Source organism: Lepidochelys kempii, chromosome 5 (assembly GCF_965140265.1).
Source record: "Lepidochelys kempii isolate rLepKem1 chromosome 5, rLepKem1.hap2, whole genome shotgun sequence".
NCBI lineage: Eukaryota > Metazoa > Chordata > Testudines > Cheloniidae > Lepidochelys > Lepidochelys kempii.
The window spans coordinates 126,422,473-126,447,612 of record NC_133260.1 but is presented as its reverse complement, the minus strand read 5'-3'; the positions used below and the strand labels follow the sequence as shown (position 1 = coordinate 126,447,612).

The 25,140-nt window shown below is 44.0% G+C and overlaps 1 protein-coding gene across 4 annotated transcripts in view; it reads left to right on the top strand.

Moving 5' to 3' along the window:
* MELK (maternal embryonic leucine zipper kinase) overlaps positions 1 to 21,287 on the top strand; it is a 39,524-nt gene extending 18,237 nt beyond the window's left edge. For all 4 annotated transcript variants that reach the window (XM_073345746.1, XM_073345745.1, XM_073345744.1 and 1 more), the window contains 7 exons: positions 188 to 319; positions 5,459 to 5,599; positions 6,477 to 6,705; positions 11,074 to 11,173; positions 11,659 to 11,827; positions 19,481 to 19,584; positions 20,910 to 21,287. In XM_073345746.1, coding sequence (XP_073201847.1) covers positions 188 to 319; positions 5,459 to 5,599; positions 6,477 to 6,705; positions 11,074 to 11,173; positions 11,659 to 11,827; positions 19,481 to 19,584; positions 20,910 to 21,087 — 1,053 coding nt within the window. In that variant the 3' untranslated portion in view covers positions 21,088 to 21,287. The remainder of the gene's footprint in view (positions 1 to 187; positions 320 to 5,458; positions 5,600 to 6,476; positions 6,706 to 11,073; positions 11,174 to 11,658; positions 11,828 to 19,480; positions 19,585 to 20,909) is intronic.
* Positions 21,288 to 25,140: the final 3,853 nt, after the last annotated feature.

Below are 25,140 nucleotides of genomic sequence, written 5' to 3'. Positions count from 1 at the left end.
CAACCTTGATTCTGATTTCCTCCACACCAGTACAACTCCATTGAAGTCTATGGAATTACAGTGGTGTAATGAAGAGTCCATAACAGGTAGATTGTCCTTTGTGCAAGAGAACAGGTGTAACTTAAAGCAGTGTTTTAACATGACTCTCTTGAATAGTAGCATTCTGACAAATTCCTCTTGGTTTTAGTGGAAATACGATCAAATATCAGCAACCTACCTCTTGCTTCAATCCAAGAAGGCTCATGGTAAGCCTGTCCGTCTATGTCTTCCCTCTCTATCAGTAGAACACACTAGCATCACACCATCCAGAGAACTGAAGGTAAGTTGTAGGCCTCAGTAGTGAACCATGTTAATGCAGTGTTTGCTTTTGCACTGCCTTGAAAAATAAGATGACATTTAAAAGGGACTGTATAAAATCTAAATTGCTCTGGTCTCATAACATGAAACATATATAGAAGGACATGTACTTTCAACTGCATTTTCGTGGACTGAAATAAGCTAAGGCTGTCACTGAAAACTCTTATCTAGTCACTTCCTAGCTTTATAAAGAACAGAAGTTTCTGCTTAAATTTCTCTTGGTACACAGTTAGATTTATAAATGTAATTTCTTCCTGACCTAAAAATGGAGGGCACTAGTTCAGTGTTTGGGCACTGTGTACTACAGCCCTATGGGGAATGCCATGAGCAAGTGGGCAGTTGCACCCACCCAAAGACTAGACTGGTGCTTTTCTGTATTTTAAGAGCAATTCAAAGAATGCAGTGATAACTAGCACAAGCCCTTCATGGGTGTGTCCCAAGAAACCACCACCACCACACTATGTTCTATTTCAGTAGTTGAAATAAACTGTTACAAATGGCCCTTAGATTTAAATGTCTAAAGCTGGCATGGAGTTTGACTATTTAAACTTAGATTGATTCTCTATTGATCTGATGGACTTCATCTTCAGGCAGCTGTCCAGGACCTTGTATAAAGGGTGATAAAAGGCTATATTCAATTTAACTTGGCGTTTGACAGCTTGTATTCTGATAATTAGGGCCCTAGCAAATTCACAGCCATGAAAAATGCATCACAGACTGTGAAATAGGGTCTCCCCCATGAAATCTGGTCTTTTGCATGCTTTTACCCTATACTGTACAAATTTCACAGGGGAAACCAGCCTCTCTCAAATTGGGGGCCCTGACCAAAAGGGAGTTGCAGGGGATCATAAAGTTATTTTAGAATGGCAATACCATGACCCCTCTTACTTCTGTGCTGCCTTCTGAGCTGGGTGGCCGGAGAGTGGTGGCTGTTGGCCAGGCACCCATCTCTGAAGGTGGCACTCCACCAGCAGCAGCACAGAAGAGTGGTGTAATAGAGCCAGACTCTCACCCAGTGGTGCCTCCTGCTGGTTGTCCTTGGGAATTGGCTCATCAGCCTCCAGAGCACCCCCTGCTGTCTGGTGATCTGCCTTACCGCCAGCCCCAGTCCCTCCCAGGACCCAGTGCCTCCTCCCACTGGGGTGCTGCCCCTGGCAGTAAACCCCAACAATCCCTGAGGGTCTCCCCTCCCTAGGGAACCCCACTCACTACCCCACCTCACCTCAGTCTTGGCTACTGCCAGTCATCGCTTACCCTGCAGTCTGCCCTGGGGAGTGGGGCTATCAGCCACTCATCACAGGCGAGGGGGTCTGGACCTGCTGCCTCTGTCTACTTGTGGGCTGCCTCCTTGCAACCCCAGTACCTAATCAGCCCTAATCTAGGCCTCACAGCCTGGGGGTTTCCAGGCCAGAGCTCGCCTGCTCCCAAGGCCTTTCCCCCTCAGCCCTGCTCCAATCTAGGTATTCCCTCAGGTCCCTGCAGCCAGACCCTTCCCTCTCTGAATGCAGAGAGAGACTCTGGCTAAGCTTCAGCCTAGCAGCCCCTTTATAGGCCCAGCTGCTGCCTGATTGGGGCATAGCCCATTTCCCCAATCAGTCTAGCTTCTCTTGCCCTCAGCCCTGGCTCTCTCCCAGGGCTGGCTTTTAAGCCCCACAGGGCAGGAGCAGGTAAACACCCCAGTACAGGCGGCAATACCATGCTCTCCTTACTTCTGCACTGCTGCCTTCAGAGCTCGGCAGCTGGAGAGCGGTGACTGCTGACTGAGGGCCCAGCTCTGCAGACAGTAGTGCAGAAGTAAGGGAGGCAAAAGCCTACGATGTCATCCTTCTGTGCTGCTGCTGGCGGCGGCTCTGCCTTCAGAGCTGGGCTCCCAGCCTGCTGCTGCTGCTCTCCAGCTCGGAAGGCAGCACCACCGCCAGAAGCTGCACAGAAGTAAAGATAGCAGTACTGCAACACCCCCCTAGCTTCTTTTTGGGTCAGGACCCCCTACAGTTACAACACCCTGAAATTTCAGTTTTAAATAGCTGAAATCATGAAATTTACAACTTTTAAAATCCTATGACTGTGAAATTGACCCAAATTCATGGTCCATTTTGTAGGGGCCCTATTGATGATGGCCAATCTTGTGTGTAACTTCTGTGTCCACCAAACAAAGCTGTGTATTTTAAGTGCTACTTCCTGATCACTTGTTACTGCCATTTGAAACTGCAGATTCCAAAGAGTTGTGTACTTGAGTCCTTAAAGGTTAAACCTGCACTTCTGAAACACAATTCGCGTGAACTCTTCATGAGCAGTCAGTCCTACAGCTACATATTTCATATATTTAAAAACTCCTCAAAAGGACAATCAGTCTTGTGCTCTGCTTTAAGTCTCTGGGCCTGTTCTGTAATTCCCAATTCTCAATTGCTAAACCTATGTACATACCATATCTGTGACCAGGTCAGTCACTTTTTTACTTACTATAAATTGAAAACCACTAAATTCCCAGTTTGAGACAGCAGAAATATAAACTCCAGGGTAAAACATGCATCTATTCGAATATAAAATTTACTATTAGGAAAACATTTCCAGATTGTTGGGGCTGCACATGAGGAGGCATCATGTCAAGAGCAAAAAACAAGAGGCAGTCTTTCTATACAATTGGGGTGCAGCTATTCCTCAAATATTATATTCTGGGCATCCCTTATTAAAACTGCATTGACAAATGAGAAGGTCAGCTACAAACAGGCTTGAGAGCAGGTATCGTGAAGAATAATGGAGTTAAATATGTATAATGTGGTTAGCATGGTTATAGGTGGCCATAAGTTTGTCACTAAAAGGTATAAATTTCAAATGTAGGATTTGTTAGGATGAGGTAAGGGAATGGATGGACCTGAGAAGGCAACCTTCCTGACCACATCTATTACCCTGGAGACTTTTTGCCAGGATAAGCTATGGAAGCCTCATTGGGATATTTAAAAGTAGACTTGGCAAAACAGCACCATTAACAATAAGAGCAATCCATCAGAGATGAGCCAGATACCTCAAATATCTCTTCTGTAACACAGCACATTAGTCCCACTATGATACACTGGGGATACACTTAACTGCTCAGTACCTCTGCACAGTAAGTGCCCTACAATGTACCATCTGAAGATCTGTTGATCAGCCATTTCAGCATAGGGAGCTGACCTACTGTCCGTGAAACTAAGCTGGCAGGACTTCTTAATTTAGAGTTTGTGTTTTGGCTGTGGTGTTAGTGGCTTGAACATAATCAACTGTTATGACAAGCAGCTTGAAGTACACAGGTTTTCCAAAAGAATGACTTAACTAAATCCTGCCTGGAATGACAGCTGGAAATAGTTTTTTCAGTGACCTATAGAAGCATTTCTATAATGGAGTGAATTTCTCCTTGTCCATCAGGCGCTGTTCAGCTATTCATGGAGTAATGGGACATAATTTCAATTACAGAGTCTGGCTACTGTATTCTTGGCTGCTGTTAACAGGTGTCTGATAAGGTCTTTATAGTAATCATCAGTGGCACATCTGGTCATATAGCAGAAAGCTACACTTTGGCTTTCAACAGTAATGAAAAATCTGATCTTGGCAATATCCTTGACCACTGGCCAAAAGCCATTTGTCTCCAGACAAAACACGATCGTTCCTTTTTATAATGGCCTTCCAGCTGAGGACTGATAGCTGACTTTATTGCTTGCCATTTCGTTGGAGTGGTACATAACAAAACGAGGCCTTCCAATGAGTTTTCTGCAATACACAAAAGGATATATTGAAAACCATCTCCTGTCCAGTCACTCTGGATTAGAAATTAAATATGTAGATTGTTGTGAGACTTGTATTTCATTGGGGGTGGCGGGTGTTCCCTAAAGCTTGGAGCTAAACAGGTTCAGCAGAGGGTTGGAGGAAATGCTGTTCTGGGTTGACTTTATTTTTAGTTTAAATACTAAACCTGACACTACCATGTAATGCTAAAGGTTGTTCACACTTTGTAAAACTGGAATTTGACTTGAAGGGAGAATTGATCATGGATCTTAAATATTTGATCTTAGACCATGAGGGGTGCTATTTCCGCCCCTTTTACTACAAAAAGCAATATAAGCATCTGACTTACCACAAAGCTAAGGCAGGTCTACACTAGTGCTTACTTCAATATAACTGAAGTCGCTCAGGGGTGGAGAAAAGCTGCCGCCGCCTTCTCTCCCACCGCCCCCCCAAAATCTAAGCACTAGTGTAGACAGCAGTATGTCGCCAGGAGACACGCTACCACCCTCGAGGAGGTGGAGTAATTATACCAACAGGAGAGCTCTCTCCCATTGGCAGAGTCTGCGCTAGCCGTGCAGACCTGCCCTGAGTCGCACAGCATATGCCACTAGCTAAACTGAAGGTAGCATAGCAGGAAATGCCCCCTGGAGAAAACAAATGCAGGTTCTCTTTAAAAGATGTGGGCCATGACATTACTACACAATGGCAGCAACTAAGGCTGCAGCATACAGAAACGTGGAAGCAAACTCTTCCTTACCTCTGGCAGTTTGAAGGAGCCTGCACACAGAATTGTATGATTTGACATCCGTTGAAACCTTCTCATTTCCACCAGAAAGTGAAGGTTTTTGCTGATGCACTCAGCTTTAAATAGTTGACTTCCCATAACTATTTGTTCCAAGGTATCATATGTAATATGACTTTAACCAGCTGTTTCCCATATTCCTTCACTATATTTCCTTTTTGGTTTGTATATATTTTGCATCTCCTCATGGGACCGCTTTTGTAGTGTTAGCTAGTGTGGCAGCAAACTAAGGAGCTTAATTGTAGAAATCAATGGCAGGTTTTGCATTTTTCTGCACTTGATGCATAGGCTCCTTGTGTGCGTTGGTGCTTTCATTGGCTTTGCTTATTAAAACTTTCATTGCAGACTTAGCCCTCCAAACATGATTTTCAGATGACAAGTGACCTGAATGAGAACTTCCCATGAGATACTACCCATAACTAGAAACTCTAAAGGGCAAAGCTGTAACTATTAAAACTAACTCTAAAAGTAATGACATTCTTCTGGTGAAAGTTTTCACTTCATGTCTCATTGGAATCTTTCCTTTTTTTTTTTAAATAGTCTAAAAAGAACCTGACTTATGAAGATGTGGAAGACTGTAGGGAAATACCCTGTGCATTTGGATCCATGGAATTTTCAGATGTGCTTTATAAGGAGTCTCCATTTGCAGGCTTTGCTCTATATATGCCCAAAACAAAGCAGGTGCTTGAAGAATTACAATGATTTCCTAAAACAGTTGCTCTTAATTAAAGGGAATCTGCATCTTTAACTTTTTTTTTTAAATGCACGCTGCATTTATGTTTAAGTATCAATATCAATGCTTAGTGCTACATAAGAGAGTCCCTGGCCAGAAGATCTTACAAATTAAGACAGAGACAAGAACCTTTTGGTTGTCAGATGGCTATTACCATAAACTGTAACCCCTTTTCCTAGCTTGTGGGTCCTCATTTACTTTAATGAGGAGAGGCAGGGGACCTGATGCTCACCTTATGTGTATGGGCAGTGCAGAAGAAGAAACAGAAGTGGGGAAGGATACAAAGGGGATGGTGAGGCTGGCATTACTGGCAATGAGGATGTGCCCAGAGACAGGGCAGGGGGGGAAGCAGCCAGGCTCTCAGCCCCCCATGCTGTCCCTCTTAAGTTAGTGGAAGTACTCCGAATGAGAACACACACTATCCTCCTTCTGTCAGTGGTGTGGACATGAACCACTGCAGTGGTTGTAAGTAGACTTAACATAAATAGACTTAAGTTTCTAGTGTAGACATGCCCTTAACTACTTTGTGGATGGGTTGGAGAGAAGTGATCTGGGATTGGGAGGCCAGGATGGGAAGCTGAAAGAACTAAGGAGGATTAGGGCACAGGGTAGAAAGGGTTTAATTTTTTTGTTCAGGAGAGAATAAGTAGTGACTTAGATGTGTGGGCAAAGAGGAAGAAGTCTGGAGCACTGGGCTGCATGTGTCGCTATATTGACCTGACCCTTGTACTATATACTGTGTATGGTCAGTATACTGGCAAATTTTTAACTTTGTCCAGAGTTAATTCACCATCACTCTCCCTTACCTAATCAAATTTCTTGTAGCATTCAAAGCATCAGACACCATTGGATAGTGTAGAATTTACACCACCTCCAACTCCAGTGGCAAGAAGAGCAGCATCAAAGAACAGTGAAAACAAAGAGAATTCTGACTTGGCATTTACTATCAAGAATGAAGAGCCATTTGTGCTTCCTGCACCAAAGACTCCTCTTAGTAAGAGCCAGAAGGGGAAGAGGATGCAAACCACACCAAATCAAGAACTTCCCTCCACAGGTGTGTCTTACTCTAGACTTCCATTAGCTATGTATGTGTGGTGCTTAGGGTTTGAATAGCGGAAAATGTTCCACTCTAGCTAAAACTTATACCTACAAGAGTTCCTGGGTGGCTTATTCCATCTTGTGATCCTAGACTGTACAATATTCACCAGCCCACTCCTCTTGCTGTAAGAGGTTACACCACACTACACAGAGGCAATGCATCTTAGCGCTACTGTTAGCTTACTATGTGCTGCTCTACATGTCACTTCTTCTCTTCCTCCTCTTGTCGCTGCAGGATTGTGTATACTTTTTGAATGTACTTGGACACTTACAGCAACTAGCTGAAGAGTTTCCACTGTATATAGTCACAACTGACTGGCACATTACAACTTAGATACTAGAAGAGCGTGAAAGGCAATCTCCCGTCCCTTCTTTGTTGCCTCAGGATAACTGTTTTGAATGGAGATAGGAGCATTTCCAATAAGTCCTCTGCCTGGGCTTCAAATCACTCCTTTGGGTTACAAAAATACGTCCGCTTCCTTTCTCTTCCCTGATTTAGTCTCCCTTTCAGATTCTCATGCACTAGCACAATGTCGGCATGTGAAATCTAAACATTGCAATGGAGACACTTCTTACGCTACACAAGTCAATAACTTAAAAGCGCTGTTCTTTCTGGAGTTGTACTCCTACGGCTTTCTTCAAAGCAATCTTCCCAAAGCTTTCCACCCCAACTAGTCTACAGATTGTTCTAATGGGAACAAACAACCTAACCAGGATTAAGATGTAGCTTTATAACAAGTTGTAAGATGGGATTGCATGTGAGCAGGGAACTGGCCTCTCACCCAGGATGTCCCTTTCAGTTTCCTATTACATTCATATGAATTATAGATCTTACAGCCATCCTGCCTTCCTCTTCAACCTACTAGAAATGTTTGCACTATTGCCCATTGATGCTATACGAATTGTTTGCAAAGCTCAGACATGAGATTCCCTTTGTAGTAGGTGTAACAAAGTATTTAAAACAGGTGAATGTGCTGCTCCATATTGTGCAAGGGAATACAATTCAGAATCCTCTTGTAGCTTTCTACAGGCTTTCAAGGATTTTCAGCTGACAAAGGATCTTGACTCAATGCTCAAGCAGAACATCCTCATTTAAGAGTATTTCAGACCTTAATTTTATACTGACTTGATTGTACCCTAAAGGCAAGAGTGAGGCACAGTAATTAATCTGTATATGGTTTACTTTCGGCTACACTTTCTGTGGAAACATAAGTGGCAGACATAAGGCCTAGAAAAAAACCAGGGTGATTCTGTTAACCTGAAACCAAAATGTAATTAAGGCAAGTTTTTCTTCAGAAACTGAAAATACTTCCATTTCAAAAAAGGAAATACCAGCACTCCATGATAAAGACCGAAGCTGATATAGATACTTAAGGCAGTGCATGGCATTGTGCCATATTTATGCTTGACCTCCAAAGTTAAAGATACATACACACAGAATTGTGGAAACCATAACAAAGTAGCCTTTACCAGATTAAAGTTTGAGGATTCACTAATGCACCATATATGTATTTAAACAATTTTTATTATGGCAAGGTTAGGCCTTTACCATAGTTTGCCATAAATTCAAATTTGATTTTAAACAGCAGTATTAAAATTTAACTATTTTTCTTTTTTTTTTTTTTTTTTTCCCCCTCCCTGTTCAGAACAAAATCTGAAGAGGTGGCCATAATGCAGTTTCTGGATGGAAGCTGTTCAGGCTTTTTCTGGTTAAAGTTTACTGGTACTTCGTGTCTGTGCTAGGGGTCCAGCATCTGCCACAATTCCACGGCAATAGTGGCAGAGTACCCACCCAACTGCAAAACTTGGACCTCTGTAGCAACCCTGTAGAAATCACTCACTTCTTCCCAGCCTGACACTCAGCTGGGCACAGCAGGGATACTGGTGATCAGGACCACCACAGGGAAGGAAGGAAAGGGATCAGCTGTTGGCTCTAGGAAGGGACTTGCTCTCCTCTCCTTGACCCCAAACTGAGAGTGGAAAGGAAAGTAAGAATCCATGCAGTCCCTCATCCCTGAAAGAAAATGGAACCTGGGCAGGGTTGTAGCAGTTCCTCTTCCCTGCTAAACCAGACCTGCATTCATCTGCACATGGGATCTAAACTTCCAAATTAAGGTCTCCTGATTTCTGCTGTGTATCTCACTCCATTTCTACAGCAAGCTTGAATGTATTTCAAACGTTCAAATAGGGTTTATTTAATTGATTTCTAATTCCCTTGTTCATTTACTGGAATTTTAAAGAACTATTTGAATGCATCTCTGCATTTCCATTTCAGGACTTGTGCTCTGCAGAACTCTATGGGAAGAGTAGACTGAGTGCAACTCTTAAATGATCTAGTAATACTCCTGTTGAAGGAATGGGATATGCAATTCAACCAAAGGGGATCACTGGGTTGAGCTGAACTTAAATGTTTCTTGCCCCCAAATGCATTGGACTTGGAGCTACACACAGCATAGCTCTCCTTTGAAGAGAGGCAACATGTACTGCTTTAATCAGCAGATCACCATGTATTTTAGCATACCTGTTTTCTTAGAGAAATGTTTGCTCCTGTTGGCTTGGCTGGGCTACTGTTGCCTGATAAGACTTTTACCAAAATCTTAGGAGGCAACTGTTCTGCAACCCAGTGCCTTCCATGGGGTCACAGGTGGGTCAAAGTTGGCCTGCATAACTTATCACTGGCAGTAATGTGTGATGGACAGAAACCTGGCTTCAGCCTTGGTTCCCAGGCTGAGTTTGCAGGGCTGTCTCCTTATGATTAAAGGCATCACTATATTGACATTTAGGTTTATCTATAATGGGGTGGGGATAAGGGAACAGAAGCATTACTTGTATCTTAACAGCTTGGATTTCAAAACCAAATTGAAGTACAACACTGTACTGAAAGCACTTGAATTTGCCCACTCTGGCTGTGAAAAGTATCAAACAGGAAACTTAACTAGACAAATAGCTGTCTTGCCACAAATGCTGATTAGACTATGCCAGGCACATTAGTTGTAATCTTGAATGATAGAAATGGCAGTCCTAGAATACAAAACCCCATGGAGGAATGCAAAAGCACTCTTGAGGCAGGGGAAGGGACTCTGGGGGAGAGTGTACAAACTGGGATCTAAGTAACTGATGTCTGGTCTTGGTGTCTACAAACCATAATCCTCAACCTCAGGAAGTGGGTACTTTAAATATCTATGCCCATTTTACAGAGAGGAAATGGAGGAGGTGACTTGCCAAAGGCTATACATTGAGTCACTGGCAGAGTTGGGACCAGAAGCTAGTTTTATCAAACCCTCATCCTATATTCTAACAACTTAACTATACTGCTTGTCCCAAGTCTGAGCAATTCTTAGTGCCCTGGAGAAATGCCTCACTCAGCCTGAATCTTAAATATAATAGAATATCGGTTGGAAGGGACCTCAGGAGGTCATCTAGTCCAACCCCCTGCTCAAAGCAGGACCAATCCCCAACTAAATTATCCCAGCCAGGGCTTTGTCAAGCCTGACCTTAAAAACTTCTAGGGAAGGAAATTCCACCACCTCCCTAGGTAATGCATTCCAGTGTTTCAGCACCCTCCTAGTGAAAAAGTTTTTCCTAATATCCAACCTAAACCTCCCCCACTGCAATTTGAGACCATTACTCCTTGTTCTGTCATCAGCTACCATTGAGAACAGTTTAGATCCATGTTCTTTGGAACCCCCTTTCAGGTAGTTGTAAGCAGCTATCAAATCCCCCCTCATTCTTCTCTTCTGAAGACTAAACAATCCCAGTTCCCTCAGCCTCTTATAAGTAGAGTAATAGTACCTTGTGATTCTTATTTAAAAGCAGTTACGGTATTCTGTATGGTTTCAGAGTAACAGCCGTGTTGGTCTGTATTCGCAAGAAGAAAAGGAGTACTTGTGGCACCTTAAACTAACCAACTTATTTGAGCATAAGGTTTCGTGAGCTACAGCTCACTTCATCGGATGCATACTGTGGAAAGTACAGAAGATCTTTTTATACACACAAACCATGAAAAAATGGGTGTTTATCACTACAAAAGGTTTTCTCTCCCCCCACCCCACTCTCCTGCTGGTAATAGCTTATCTAAAGTGATCACTCTCCTTACAATGTGTATGATAATAAAGTTGGGCCACTTCCAGCAGAAATCTAGGTATCTCTCCTCCCCCCCCCTCCCCCACACACACACAAACCCACTCTCCTGTTGGTAATAGTATTCTGTATGTTGCAGAGATGTTAAGGTGGGGACAAGGGGGAGTTGGTTTAAAATGACTGCAGCAAGGAATTTCCATGATCGAAAAAACATACCCAATTTGGTTTTGGTCCTCTTTTTCAGCTGAGAGAAGTCAGTGCGTTAAAGACACCCCAATTAAGAAACCCACAAGTCCAGCAAGTACAGGTGAAATGGCTGCAGCAGTCATTAGCCCGGAAAGACGGTAAGTATCTAGTTATTCATGCCTATTGCTGATTTTAAAACTGGACTACCTTAATCCTCATATAGACTAGGAAGGCTTGTTACAACAGCACCTACTCTTTCATTGTCTTGTTTTTTTTTTTTTTTTAAAACCTCCTTAAACCCCTTTCCTACATAGTAGGAAAATATTAAAGGCAGAAGAGTTTAAAATTACACACCTCAGTAGTCTTGGACATATTCCTGTTTTCCATAATTACAAATTCACCCTTATTCCACTGCCCCAGAGGGCAGCTGTTTTCTATACACAATTCCATTTAAATCCCAAATGACTATTGAATGGTAATTCTCATAGCATCCTCTTAGTCTCAGTTTAGCTATAATGTATTCCACTTGTCTTTCTAAATACAGAGCTGGGGTCTGGTAATACTTTAGTGATGCATCTGAAATGACTGACTTTCAGGCACTGAGAAAATAGGCCTATATTTTTTTAATCTCTTAATGTGTCAGGTGTCGCTCAGTAGACATGGATCTTAATCAAGTTCACGTGGATAGTGGCCAAAAGAAGAAAAGAGCCAAAATGTTTGGAAGTCTGGAAAGAGGCCTGGATAAAATGATCACAATGCTAACACCAGGCAAAAGGAAAGGATCCACAAGAGATGGCCCAAGGAAATTGAAGGTAAGATTGCTAGGATATCTCCTTTATTTAAAGGAGATGGATTCTTATTGGGAAAGTCAATGATGTCTCCACATCACTGTTTCGAACTTCAGTTGTCTGAACTGTGTCCATTCTGCCTCTACAATAAAGTACAGGTGCCTTTGCAGTATTGCACCAAATCTACAGAAGCCCCACTTATTGCCAAGGGCCTCTGCTAGTCATGGCTCAGGCTAGGTTTGACCAACTATTGCAGCCAGTTAGTTTTGTGGAAATCACTGCAGTCTGCCTCCCTTCCAGCTGATCTATACTTGTCATCCTATAGGGAATGCAGCTGCAGTCAGACTCCTCTGGATCCTGCTCAAAATTCATTCTTGCCAGCAAAGTGTCAGGGTAGCACTGGTAATCAAAACCCCAAGCTGGTATAAATGCAGCATCTTGATATAAAAGCCTTGATACGAGTTGCCCTATCTGAAAGTATCTTATGACAGCTCAATGAAATCTGATCTGTCTCCGCTATTTAAATCCTTAAGGGGAGATCGTCACCTTGAGTGCTTATAGAGGAAGTTAACAATGACAGTGACTAGAGTCTTTGGAATCAAGAGAATTTGGACTTAATGAACTGACTGTCCCTAGGTTACAAAAGGGTTTCTAGTGCTCTAGGGCATTATAGAAATCAAATGTCCTGGGAAGTGTACATCTTAAATCTTATCCCCAACTAATGTATCAAAAGTTCATTAGGTGTTGGACTGTTTAGGTATTGCCTGTGAGCCCAAATGAGGGGCTTGCTGCCAACGTACTCAGTTGCTTGTCTGATTTTCAGTCCACTCAGACTCTTGATATTGGCAGCCTCTCTGGTTCTTACTGGTTTCCAAGCAGGAAACCTAAGGTGAGGTTGAAGAGATTAGAGAAATGTTAAACTATAAATCTCAAATGCTGTTGGGATGCCTCTTGGGCTCTTAAGACCCAGAGGTATTTGGGCATATACGTGCTTAATACTCTCTCTCCAGGAGAGCTTATCCATCTTTTGTATTATAGGGCTTTCAGTATACGCTACCATTAAAGCACTAATATAGTATCACCTATGTTAAAGGTAAACTAAAAGACCAATGCGGCTGAATTCCACCAAACTACCATAATGCCAATAAACGTCAGTGGCGTGGTAATGGACGTGTGCGTGTATTAAACAGTGACTTGTACAAAACCTATTTAAAGAGTGGTGGTGCTGCTGCTGGTGCATCAGAAAATTCTGCAGCTTATAATACACCGGAAATTTCATATAAATAGAGCATGGAGGAAAAACTGTCTTGATTCATAACTCTGGAAGTGGTGAGGCTTTTTTGAGGCCTAAAACAAGTCTATTCAAATAAGTGATGTATGTCTTTAGCTGGCTAATTACTTCTTGAGGCACCTGCTGACTAAAAGCTAGTTATTGTCAGGAACAGCTATCCTGGGTCAGACCAAAGGTCCATCTAGCCCAGTGTCCTGTCTTCCGACAGTAGCCAATGCCAGGTGCTTCAGACAGAGTGAACAAAACAGGCAAATCGAGTGATCAATTCCCTATCATCCACTTCTAAACCTCTGATTACCAGATGCTGGGACACCCAGAGCATGGGGTTGCATCCCTGACCATCTTGGCTAATTGCCATCAATGAACCTATCCTCAATGAACTTAGCTAAGAATCTGGTTATAGTTTTGGCCTTCACGACATCCCCTGGCAGAGCTTCACGCAACGCCCAGTCAACCTGTAGAAAAGTACTTCCTTATGTTCGTTAAACCTGATGCTTATGAATTTCATTAGGTGACCCTGGTTCTTGGGTTATGTGAAGTAGTATATATCACTCTCAATGCCAGTCACTATTTATTTATTTTATAGACTTCGATTATATCCCCTTAGTCATCTTTGCCAAGCTGAACAGTCCGTCTTTTTAATCTCTCCTCCTATGGAAGCTGTTCTAGAGCCTTAATCACTTTTTGTTGCCCACCTGCTAACTGTAAAAGCTGGTTATTGTCAAGAAAGCTGAGCGCTAAGGATGGTGGAACTGGGTTAATGCAGTGCTGTCACCACATTCCAGTCCAGAAAGCTTTTGCCAAATGGCACTGGCAGTATTGTCAGTCATCCTCTGACAAGTCCAGCACATACTGGGCTATGAGCCGACCCATCTGATAAGGAGTCCAGACTGCACTAGGAATACAGAAACTTGGGTGCCAGCAGGCAAGTGCGCGCCAAGTCTGTACTCCAGATGTTGCTGCCATGGAGTCCGTTTCTCAGGCCTGCGGTACCTGCAAAACTGCTAGTGTAACTTTGGATGCTTTGGAGTAGAGCAATGCAAGATACTCAATTTTAAAGTTCGTGGAGAAGCTCTGCCAGTGAGTTGGCTTCTATTAGATTTCATCTCTAGGCCTCCCATTTCAGACTCACTTCCAGTTGCTTCTTGGAAATCTAAAAGTAATCTTTTAGGACATAGACAAAGTGCTTGTACAGCCACCTTACAGTTGGGAGGAACAATACTGCATACAGTGTACCCAGCTTCTATGCCTAACGTGTGGCTATAGGAGCCTTTTGAAAAGGGATATCGTGTCTATATATAGACACGATATCCAAGTCCCTTATGTACAGTGGTAAAATATGTAAGCTAAAATGGCTCCAATACTCCAAGGGTGGGTTTCTGTACTATGCTGCTTAGAGGCATGGTACACAACTTGCAGCCCAGGGGAAGGGTCCTATGGTGGCTTTAAGCCACTTCTTTTTCCCACCCCCTCCCTTCCCATTCTTGGGTTGTTCCAGGATTGAAGAGTCCCACCCCCGCCAAGGTAACTTGGATCCCAAGTGTTGTCTAAGTTATAGCAGTTTCACAGGTTGTCCTATGGGCTACAGCACTGCTCCAAATCCCTGCAGCGCTGCAAGTTGTGGCCATTCCCTTGACAGGCCACCTACACCAGGACTTGCAACGAAGTCTTCTTAAGACAACCTTAGGGCTGTCCTCCATGGTGCCTATACCAGGGAATCCTCCCCTGCCATATACATGTTTTTTTTGGGCCGCTCTGTGACACTCTGGGCCTTTTGATCCAGTGTAAAAGGGCCAGAGCAGGGATGAAGATCTCGCCCTTTCTCCCTGATAACAGGGAGAGTTGATTTTCCTCAACGCTGAAGCTTCTGTCCGTCTTGTAACAATGTCTGACCTTGAGACACTGTTGGAACAAAGCATTCCTTGTTGCTGTTGCTTAGTTTGATTACTTCAAGTAGTGTCCCTATGGGTGCTCCACTTCAGGTGCACATGCACATCCCAAGCCCCTAATCAAAATTTTCCATTGGTAGTGTCTGTTCAGCCTGCGCATGTGCTCTGCTACTTATGCCACACACCAGGGGTACGTAAGGCTGCCTGGGCAAACTGCCCTCAGTTCCTTCTCTATCGCCTCAGCCTGAACCAGAGCACTAGCATGTCTGCCTTGAGTGTGCCTCAGTGTGTTTTGGTGGTGGTGGTTAGTTGGTATTTCTATTAGTTTTCATTGTTACCATCTAACTAATTCTATTGTGAGAGGTTTGTGTGTGGTTCCCCCCCCACCCCCACATTTCCTCACTCTTTTCTGGGAAGCTTATTCAAAATGGCTGGGCATGCCTGGCTCACCAGGTTTCAAACAGTGCCTCTTGTTGGGAGGCTATCCCAATCAGCAATGGCCACTTGAAGTGTATCCATTGCTTGCAAGAATCCCGTATCTCACAGAAATGTAAGTTTTCGCCTGGCTCTCAAATCTAGACCCACTGTACATCTGTCTCCAGACAGATCCAGTGCCCCTTTGATGTCTGCTAAAGTCTCCCTTAAGAAGGGGAAGATCTCTGGCTCCAAAGAGGAGCTCAGTCTTGGCAGCTGGCTCCTTGTGGTGGAAGAGATTCTGATCTTTTACTAAGTCTACTGTGTCAGAGATGTTGACATCTCCACACTATACCATGCAGGCAAGACTCTTCCTCTGGTACCAGCGGAGCAGGGAGATCCTGGAGTACTTCAGAGAAGCCTGGCTCCAGCAGGTACCTGGTATAGCCTACAGGACTAGGAAGGTCCAGGATGTGCACTTCTCTAGATCAGCTCCATCTGCATCAGTCTTACCAGTAGTGTCTTTCCACTGAGCTCTGTTGGTACCAACAAAATTGAAGCACCAGACCTTTGCTGCTGGTGTCTGCATGCTCCAGACCAATGATACCATCCACTTCAACTGCTGTCGGTACCAAGAGTACCTCAGGAATTTTGCGACTTCAGGGACTTGTCAGTGTTTGAGCCTGAGTACCAGACAACTCTGTACAGAGACCAGGGTCTCAGGATTGCCATGGCTTCCCAGTGCTGCAGGGTTCTCTGCCCTTTCTGTTTTGGGAGAGGTCATAAAGGAGGATGAAGGAAACAATCAGTCTCCTAGTCAGTGCAGGATTCCCCTCTCCATTATAGAAACACATACTTTGACAAGGACTCTCATCCACCTCAGGGATGGTGGGATTGGTCCTGGGTCCTCTCCTGTATGGGCCTCCCCAATGTCCATAATGGGATCTTTGGATGGTGGTGTAGCAGCAGTTTGCTGGACACCTGCTCCATTGCACTGGGAGACTAGGGTGACGGTCACCTTAACCAAAACCTCAACACAAGGAGACCTTTGAAGAACAGGACGGTAGGGCAGGCAGAATCATAGAACTTCAGTGTTGGAAGGGACCTCAGGAGGTCATCTAGTCCAACTCCCTGCTCAAAGCAGGACCAATCCCAGACAAAGGCTACTCCTCAAACCCCTATTTTGTCTTCTCCAGACAATGCAGTTATGCTTCTACCATCAATGGCCAATAATTGGTCAGTTCCAGGACCTTGTCAAGAGGGTGGCTAGCTAACCTTCTCAAGAGGTATCTGGAGGATGACTCTCAACACAAGCTCCTGGCTGTTGCTAACTGCAGCACATCTATCTGGACTGCATTACCCATTAATGAAGTATTTTTGGATCTAGCAAAGACTGACGCAAACTCCTGTAACCATCCCACCAACTAATAAGTGACCTGATAAGAAGTACGTTCCCCGAAGGGACTCAAAATTAGTTTCCAACCCTCACCTAATTCCCTGGTGTTGGATGCTGTAAACAAGCAGGGTAAACAGCATTACTCCAAGCCTGTCCTTTATCATAAGGACCAGAAGAGGTTACCCCTTTTTGGATGAAAGGTGTACTCATTTGTGAACTTCCAATTTCAGATCAAACTATCACGTGATCGTGGCCAAGTATGACTTCATGAATTACAACAAGTTTGCAACCTCTACTGAACACCGTCCACAGGAGCTTAGAGAACACTTCCAAGCCATCATTAAGGAGGGTCAGAATCTCTCTCCAAGCATCCTTGGATGCTGCCGCAAGATCCATCTCCACAGCTATTGTCATATGCAGGGCACTGTGGCTCCAGTTGTCCTGGTTCCCTAGAGAGGTTCAGAGTACGGCTGAGGACCTCCTATTTGATGGTCAGAAGCTCCTCCTGGAGACTAGGGATGAGTCCCACACATGCTGAAGGACTCCAGGACCACACTGAGGTCTGGGGTGGGGGGTATATACCCCTACAAACAAAAGAAGATTTAGTGGGTCTCAAACTGCCTAGAGATTGCACCTGGGTCATTTCTCTGGCTTTCACAGAACCACCAAACCTGCTAGAAAGACCAATTCCACAGCAAAAGAGCTGTTCAACCTCTTTCAGCAAGTACCCAGTTATCACTGAAACAACTTTGATGGGTTGGCCGAGGGCTTGACTCCTCCCTCAGTTTGCAAGCTACAGCCTTTTGCCCACCTTCCCCATTTCTGGGCCCCATTTCCACTGGACCTGGTAATGTATTACAGACAAAGGGGTCATGGAGGTTAGCATCAGACTACACAATCCTCTGCATGTTCTCCCCCTTCCTCATCCCTCTTCAGGGACCCCTCTCATGAGACTATACTGAGTCAAGAAGTTCACTCCCTCCTTTTTATTTAGGAGCAATAGAAATGGCCCCATCCCTCACAGGGGGAAAAGGGTTTTACCCAAAGTGTTTTTTCTCATGTCAAAGAAGGACAGAGGGTGGAAATCACAAATTTGATCTTCTATGACTAATCAAAGATTAAAGTCTCAAATTCAGGATGGTAACTCTGGCAGCCATCTTCCCTTCTCTAGAGGCAGGAGCTTGGCTGTCAGCCCTTGACCTACAGTATGCCTACTTTGCCTGTATTTCTATATGGATACCTACATATTCCCATGGGCCTGAGCCATTTTACATTCGGAGTACTTACCTTTGGCCTTTCTCTTCCAGGAATTTGGTCTCCAGCTGAATGTTAAGAAATCATTATTAGCCCCTATAGAGAGAATACAATTCATAAGGGTATATTTGGATTTGTTGGCAGCCAGGGCCTGCCTTCCCACAGACAGATTCATAACTGTTGCCAAATCTGGTTGGGACAGTTAAGGAAGCCCTGTACTACAGTAAGGAACTGTTAGCAGCTCCAAGTCCTATGGCAGCTTGCACCTTTGTGACTGAGCTTGTAGGACTCTGCCTCCACTGCTTTCAGGGTTGGTCAGAAGAATCTGTTCCTCAGCCAGAGACAGCTTGGACAAAGAGGTCACAGTTCCCCTTGAGGTGAAGAACTCCCTAGGCCGGTGGGGAGGGGGGAGGGATCAATGAAATGTTTGGTTTGACCAGCTCCAACAATATCGGACAACACACATCACTGAGCGCAACTAGGATAAGGAGCACGACTTGGTACCCTTACAATTTGGGGCATATGGTCACCTTTGGGTGCTCCACTACCTGCCCGCCCTCCCTCCCTCCTGCTTTGGACTGGTGGTGGTTGGATGCTCAGAAAGAACTGAGGGCAGTTTGCCCATGCAGCCCTATGTACTCTGGGGGTGCAGCACGTGGTTGTGTAGAGCAATGGTTTTCAAACTGTGGGTCGCGACCTGACACTGGGTCGCAGCGGCTCTGGTCAGCACTATCGACCAGGCATTTAAGTCCCATCAGCAGTGCTGCCCAGCTGAGGCAGGCTAGTCCTACCTGTTCTGACACCATGCTGCGCCGCCGAAGTGGCAGCAGGTCCGGCTCCTAGGCAGGGAGGCCACGGGGCTCCATGCGCTGCCCCAACCCCAAGCACTGTCTCTACACTCCCTTTAGCCAGGAACCAGTCAATGGGAGCTGGGGGAAAGGGGGAGCAGTGCCTGCAGGTGAGAGCCTTGGGCAGCTGCTTGCGCATTGCCACCTAGGAGCTGGACCTGCTGCTGGTCGCTCCCAGGGCGCAGCGTGGTCCACAGTGCCCCTGCCTCATCGTCGACCAGGAGCTGCCCAAAGTAAGCCTGAGCCCCCAAAGTCCCTTCCTGGACCCCAAATCCTTCATCCCCAGCTCTGTTCGGTCACTGGCATCAACAGTTTTCTTCAACTGGGTCACTAATTTTTTTTTTTTTTTTTTTTAAACCACTGTTATAGAGCACATGCACAGGCCAAATGTGTGCTGCTAACAGGAAAACCACCTCTAATCAAGGTCTTGAGGCCTGTGGTGCGTCCTTAGGCAGACACCAGTTACTGCATAAGATGAGTAACCTCTTAAGACATCCATTGCCACAGAACCTCTGGTGTTTGGTGTAAATATTAAAAACAAGTTTGTCTTTCTGACTGAGCTTATTACATTTTTTTTTTTTTCAGGCTCATTACAATGTGACCACAACTAAACTACTGAATCCAGACCAGCTATTGAATGACATAATTACCATCCTCCCAAAGAAACATGTTGACTATGTACAGAAGGGGTAAGTAAAGTGTCAGGCAAAACTAATTCCAGCTGGTCTTTGCCCAAGTAGCTAGTTCTCTGGTTTTGCTAAAGCAAAGCATTCAGCTTCATTCTCCCCCCTCTCTCTCAGCCCCCTCACACTGCCTCTTGTTAAATATTGTACCTCCTATTAGACCACATGAGAGACACAATATTTACTACATGGATGTATCTGATGCTAAACAAATGTACCTGTAAAGTTCCTTAACTCTCACATATGGATGTTAATATCCTGTGCTGATCTGTCATGCATGTTGTAGCAACTTGCTTGAAAAGCTGAGCAAACTGAGCTAATCCTATCTCTTGTGATTTCATTGACAGCAAAGACTCATTCTGATACTGTGCTGTTTGCTGAGATAAGGCAGTTTAGTGCTATCATGATGGAAATCACTGTGACCTCCATATAATACCACTTAAAATACTATAAATCCTAGCTGACACAATGTGAGCCTTACTACCTGTCCGTACAATGCAAGCCATTGAATAGATGTGCTTTAACTTGCAGGGTCTGGTGGCTAGGGAGTGCTCTATTCCTGGTTCTGCTGCTAACTGACACTGGTCAAAAGACTGTATGTGTCTATACTGAAATTTCCTAGGGTTGTAAAATGGGGATCATAACTCAGGTAATGCTAGGTTTTGTTTATAAAATGCTCTTCCCTTCTTGAAGGGAAGGCATTTAAAAAGATCCGCCTCCTCGTATAAGTGTCCAACTTCATGTTCCAGGAAGATGCATTTAGCTGCATTAAAGTGACAAACTTCTGTGGCCTGGTGATTCAAAGATCAGAGCTTGGTCTTTCACTCCTCCAACTGGCAATAGATGATCTGTAGTTGGCCCTGTGCAGTGCTGCATCTGCAGAGAGCAGGATGGCTCAATTTCTCTTCATCTGGAAGATGGCTGCAGTCTGAGCCTAATGCAGGAGGCTGGAGCAGCCTCACAAGAGGGATGTTGTTGTCATATCTGCAGAAGATAGTCTGACTAGAGGAAAAATATAAAATCATCCCCACGCTTTCTATTCTTCACCATAGATCTCAATTCCCAGGAGAGGCAGGCAGCAGTTCTTGTGGCTAGGAGCCCTTGTGCTCCACATTAGCATTTGCAGACAAGGTATCCTCTTACAAAAGGGAACTAGCTTTCATTTCACCTAACCTTGTTTTGAGCTGTTTGCCCACACTGCTGAATCTCAATGCGCTACTTTGTGTGGGAAGTATTAATTGTACCCACTTAAGCTTTCATGTTGCTAACCTTCTGATGAGTATTAAAACAACTCAATGACTATTCTATTTCTCCTTGCCTTGTCTATGCAGCTATACCCTGAAATGTCAAACCCAGTCAGATTTTGGCAAAGTGACAATGCAATTTGAGCTAGAAGTGTGCCAGCTTAGTAAATCTGAAGTAGTGGGTATCAGGAGGCAACGGCTTAAAGGCGATGCGTGGGTCTACAAGAGACTAGTGGAAGATATCCTATCTAGCTGCAAAGTGTAACTGATGGAGGATTCATATCCTAAGTAAGGGTGGTTTTACACTGCTTCACACTAATTTTTTTAATCATCTAAAAATTGTTCGAAGAACAGATCTGTTTTTAAATACATTAATTTGTAAATAAATGTGACCAACTTATCTGTCCTTGTCTCTTAATCATGTGTCTTTGTATATCAACTGTCTCTAGATGTCCCTGTCTCGTATGGGTATGAACTTTCAACTATTTGTATTCTGCAAATGTAATTTTTCTGAAATAATAAACATTTTATAAATATATTAAGATGGGCTCCTCTCTTGGGTATAAAATTAAGGTCCAAATAAGAGTTGTTAATTTTCTAATACCAAAAACAATCTTTACAATGTCTTGTCTTAAAGTACATGTTGGGCAGAAAACAGATGATGATGATTCGTTTGCATAATTCTTTTCCTGCCTAAGTAGGATTTATTGAGATCGTTAACTAAGTCACAGCTGTGGTTACCGTTTAAACTATATGCTCATATATTGAACAAAATAGGATTGACTTCAATAAATATGTTAAGCCAACAATGCTAGGATTTAAAGTATTAAACTCATAAAATTTTATTATATGGTAATTCATTACTAGGCCTTAGTAATGGCTAACAACTGTGTGCATGCTTTCTGATCCTGGAGTGATAGCACTTTGAAGCTTCGAGCTACCTCGGGGATTCCAGTAACTTCTCCATCCAAGCTGATCTAGAGGTATTTCAGACCAGTGGGTGCAGAGGCAGTAACTAAGCAATTCAAACTGACATTGGGGACATGGCTGGAGTCTTGGTCTATGGATACTATTACTATTCAAACATGCACAGCTGGTTAAGCAAACCTACAGGAGGCTAAAGTTTTTGGTAGCTGTTGTGGCTCAATAGTTATAAGGTGGCAGAGTTGCGCTATTACAGACAAGGTGGGTGAGGCAATACCTTTTTATTGGGTCAACTTCTGTGGGTGAGAGACAAGCTTTTGAGCTTAACCAGAGCTCTTCAGGCAGATGTTGCCTTTACAGTGTGTTGTGTTAATCATTACTAAAGGGTGAACTGATTCTGTGCTTCCCTGTAAAATACCACATAGAATCATGGTGATACAAGTCGACACTAATTTAAATCCAAAGAGCAGTGGAAAGGAAGAATGGATTTGTTGGGATTATGTTTTTGCAAATGCACACAGAGCAGTGCAAAGAACGCTGCTAAAATGTTTTGTAAAATACAAAAAAGTGATAGTAACTAAGCATTTTAAGTAACTCTTCCTGGGCTTCCCTTTACATAGCCCTGCATATCTTACACAGCTGCAGCCTGACTTTGAGCCAATCAGACCTGGCAGAGGGAGAATATTATAAGTTACTAGGTGTTCCTGGTGGATGCAAGACCAAGATATAGTTTCCATAGAGCTGTGTCAAAAATCTAGAACACTCCTACAGACAAGATTTTTCTATGACCGCTCCCCAAACTGGGGTGTGCCCCCTGGGGGGTGCAGAGGAACACTGAGGGGGTTGCCATGACCCTTCTCCCCCACACCCCTTTCCTGGAGCCACAGTCCCAGGGAGTGGGGTTGCAGACATGCTAAGGGGGGATGAGGTAAAAGGCTTAGGGACCACTGTTCTGACATGCTGGTAATAGCTGGCTTGCTTCCCTCTGAGCACTGAACAGACTATTGTTGATGCAGAAGTGTTTGGATATAGACTCTTCATTAGTGTTCAGCTATCCCAATGATGCATTCTCTTTAGGCTATGCTACAGATTCAAACTGTTTGAAGATCCAAAGGGAAGAATGCCTTGCTATGTGCTAAAGCAGAGCAGCATAGATGGTTCTGTTGAAATCCTACCTTGTGAGGTAGATGTTGTAAACTACAGTTTACTAGTATGAATATTTGCATATGAAGAACACATGCATAGTCTTCCCACCTCCCATAACTCTTAAACAAAACCTATTTCAAAGACTGAAACACAAACCTTTTGAACAATCTGAATTATTGTACACTAACAAGGCTGGTCTAATAGTCTTCATAAGTGCATAAGAGCTGTATGGATGATTTAGACTAACATAGAACTTCTACTGGCTCCTATATTTGTGTGTCAGATTTCTGCTTCTCAACCCGCATTCTACTAATAACTTTATGAACGTAGCACCTGGTCTTCAGAGCATGACACTCTAGCTGCACTTGCTGGTCATGTATCATGGTAGCATCCAAAAGCCCATTGTAGGTGCTGCACAAGCATACATGGTCCTTGCCTTGACCTTAACTTAGATTCATCACCTATTACACTTTTTAACTTAACAGTCAAGTTGTCCAGGATCATGTCAGATTTTCTAGATGAGTACTTTGCTAATTCCTCCTTAACCTAGCCTACTTGGCTGACTTCATGTTGGTGTAAGAACATGTGAGTCTTCAGTGATTTGAAGGTCAGAGTAGTGGCCCTGAAACATGACCCTATGATGCTGGTCAGATGCAGAGATCTAGCAGAGGGTGATTGTGACAACACAGCACTATCATGAAGGCTTTAAATGAAAATAATTTGACAAAACTCAAACCAGGGTCCTTGGACATGAACTAGTTTCCTGGTTGACGGACTTGGCCAAGGAAAGGTAATGGCATAGAGAATACACTTTAAAGTTTGCAGTCTATACGAAGCTGGGAGGGGTTGCAAGTGCTTTGGAGGATAGGATTAAAATTTAAAATGATCTGAATAAACTGGAGAAATGGTCTGAAGTAAATAGGATGAAATGCAATAAGGATAACGGCAAAGTACTCCTCTTAGGAAGGAACAATCACGTGCACACGTACATAATGGGAAATGGCTGCCTAGGAAGGAGTACTGCAGAAAAGGATCTGGGGCTTATAGTGGATCATAAGCAAAATATGAGGCAACACTGTTGCAAAAAACAAAACAAAACACACAACCCCCAAACAAACCAATCATTCTGGGATGTATTGGCAGGAGTGTTGTAAGCAAGACACGAGAAGTAATTCTTCCGCTCTAGTCTGTGCTGATTAGGCCTCAACTGGCATATTGTGTTCAGTTCTGGGTGCCACATTTCAGGAAGGATGTGGACAAATTGGAGAAAGTCCAGAGAAGAGCAACAAAAATGATTAAAGGTCTAGAAAACATGACCCATGAGGGAAGATTGAAAAAATTTGATTTGTTTAGTCTGGAGAAGAGAAGACACAGAGGACACAACAGTTTTCAAGTACATAAAAGGCTGTTACAGAGAGGTGGGAGAAAAAAATGTTCTTATTAACCCTTGAGAGTAGAACAAGAAGCAATGGGCTTAAATTGCAGCAAGGGTGGTTTAAGTTGGACATTAGAAAAAACTTCCTAACTGTCATGGTGGTTAAGCACTGGAATAAATTGCCCAGAGATGTTGTGGACTCTCCATCATAGGAGATTTTTAAGAGCAGGTTAGACAAACACCTGTCAAGGATGGTTTAGATAATACTTAGTCCTGGCTTGAGTGCAGGAGACTGAACTAGATGACCGCTTGAGGTCCCTTCCAGTTCTATGATTCTATGTTGCCACTGCTGTTTGTACAGCAGCTGGCATGTTATGAGTGCTCCTGGCAACAAACACCTGTTGGCCTTAGAAGTAAGAGTGAGACCTTGCAGAATGGCAGAGAGAAACTTATATGACTAGCTCAGGGCTTGCAGGCAGCGATTGATCGATCCAGCGATGGTCAATATTTTCACCTTTGCTCAGGGGTCAATTTATCGTGTCAGAGGTGAAAGTATGCAGGTACGGTCCAGTATGGCATACCGGCAAGAGCCAGTATGCCGTGCCGGACCGGATCGGCTTCCCCAGGCTGGCGATTTAAAGGGCCCAGGGCTCCCTGCAGCGGCCGGAGCCCTGGGCCTTTTAAAGCGCTGCCCAAGCCCCGCTGCCAGAGCCCCGGGGAAGCAGCGGCAGGGCTCCGGTGGTGATTTAAAGACTTTGGGGCTCCCAGCCAGAGCCTCTGGGCCTTTAAATCTTGATTTAAAGGGCCCAGGTATTTAAAGGCCCTGCCTATTCCGGTTGAGGCCACGCCCCCCTGCTCAGGGTTCTGGAGTAC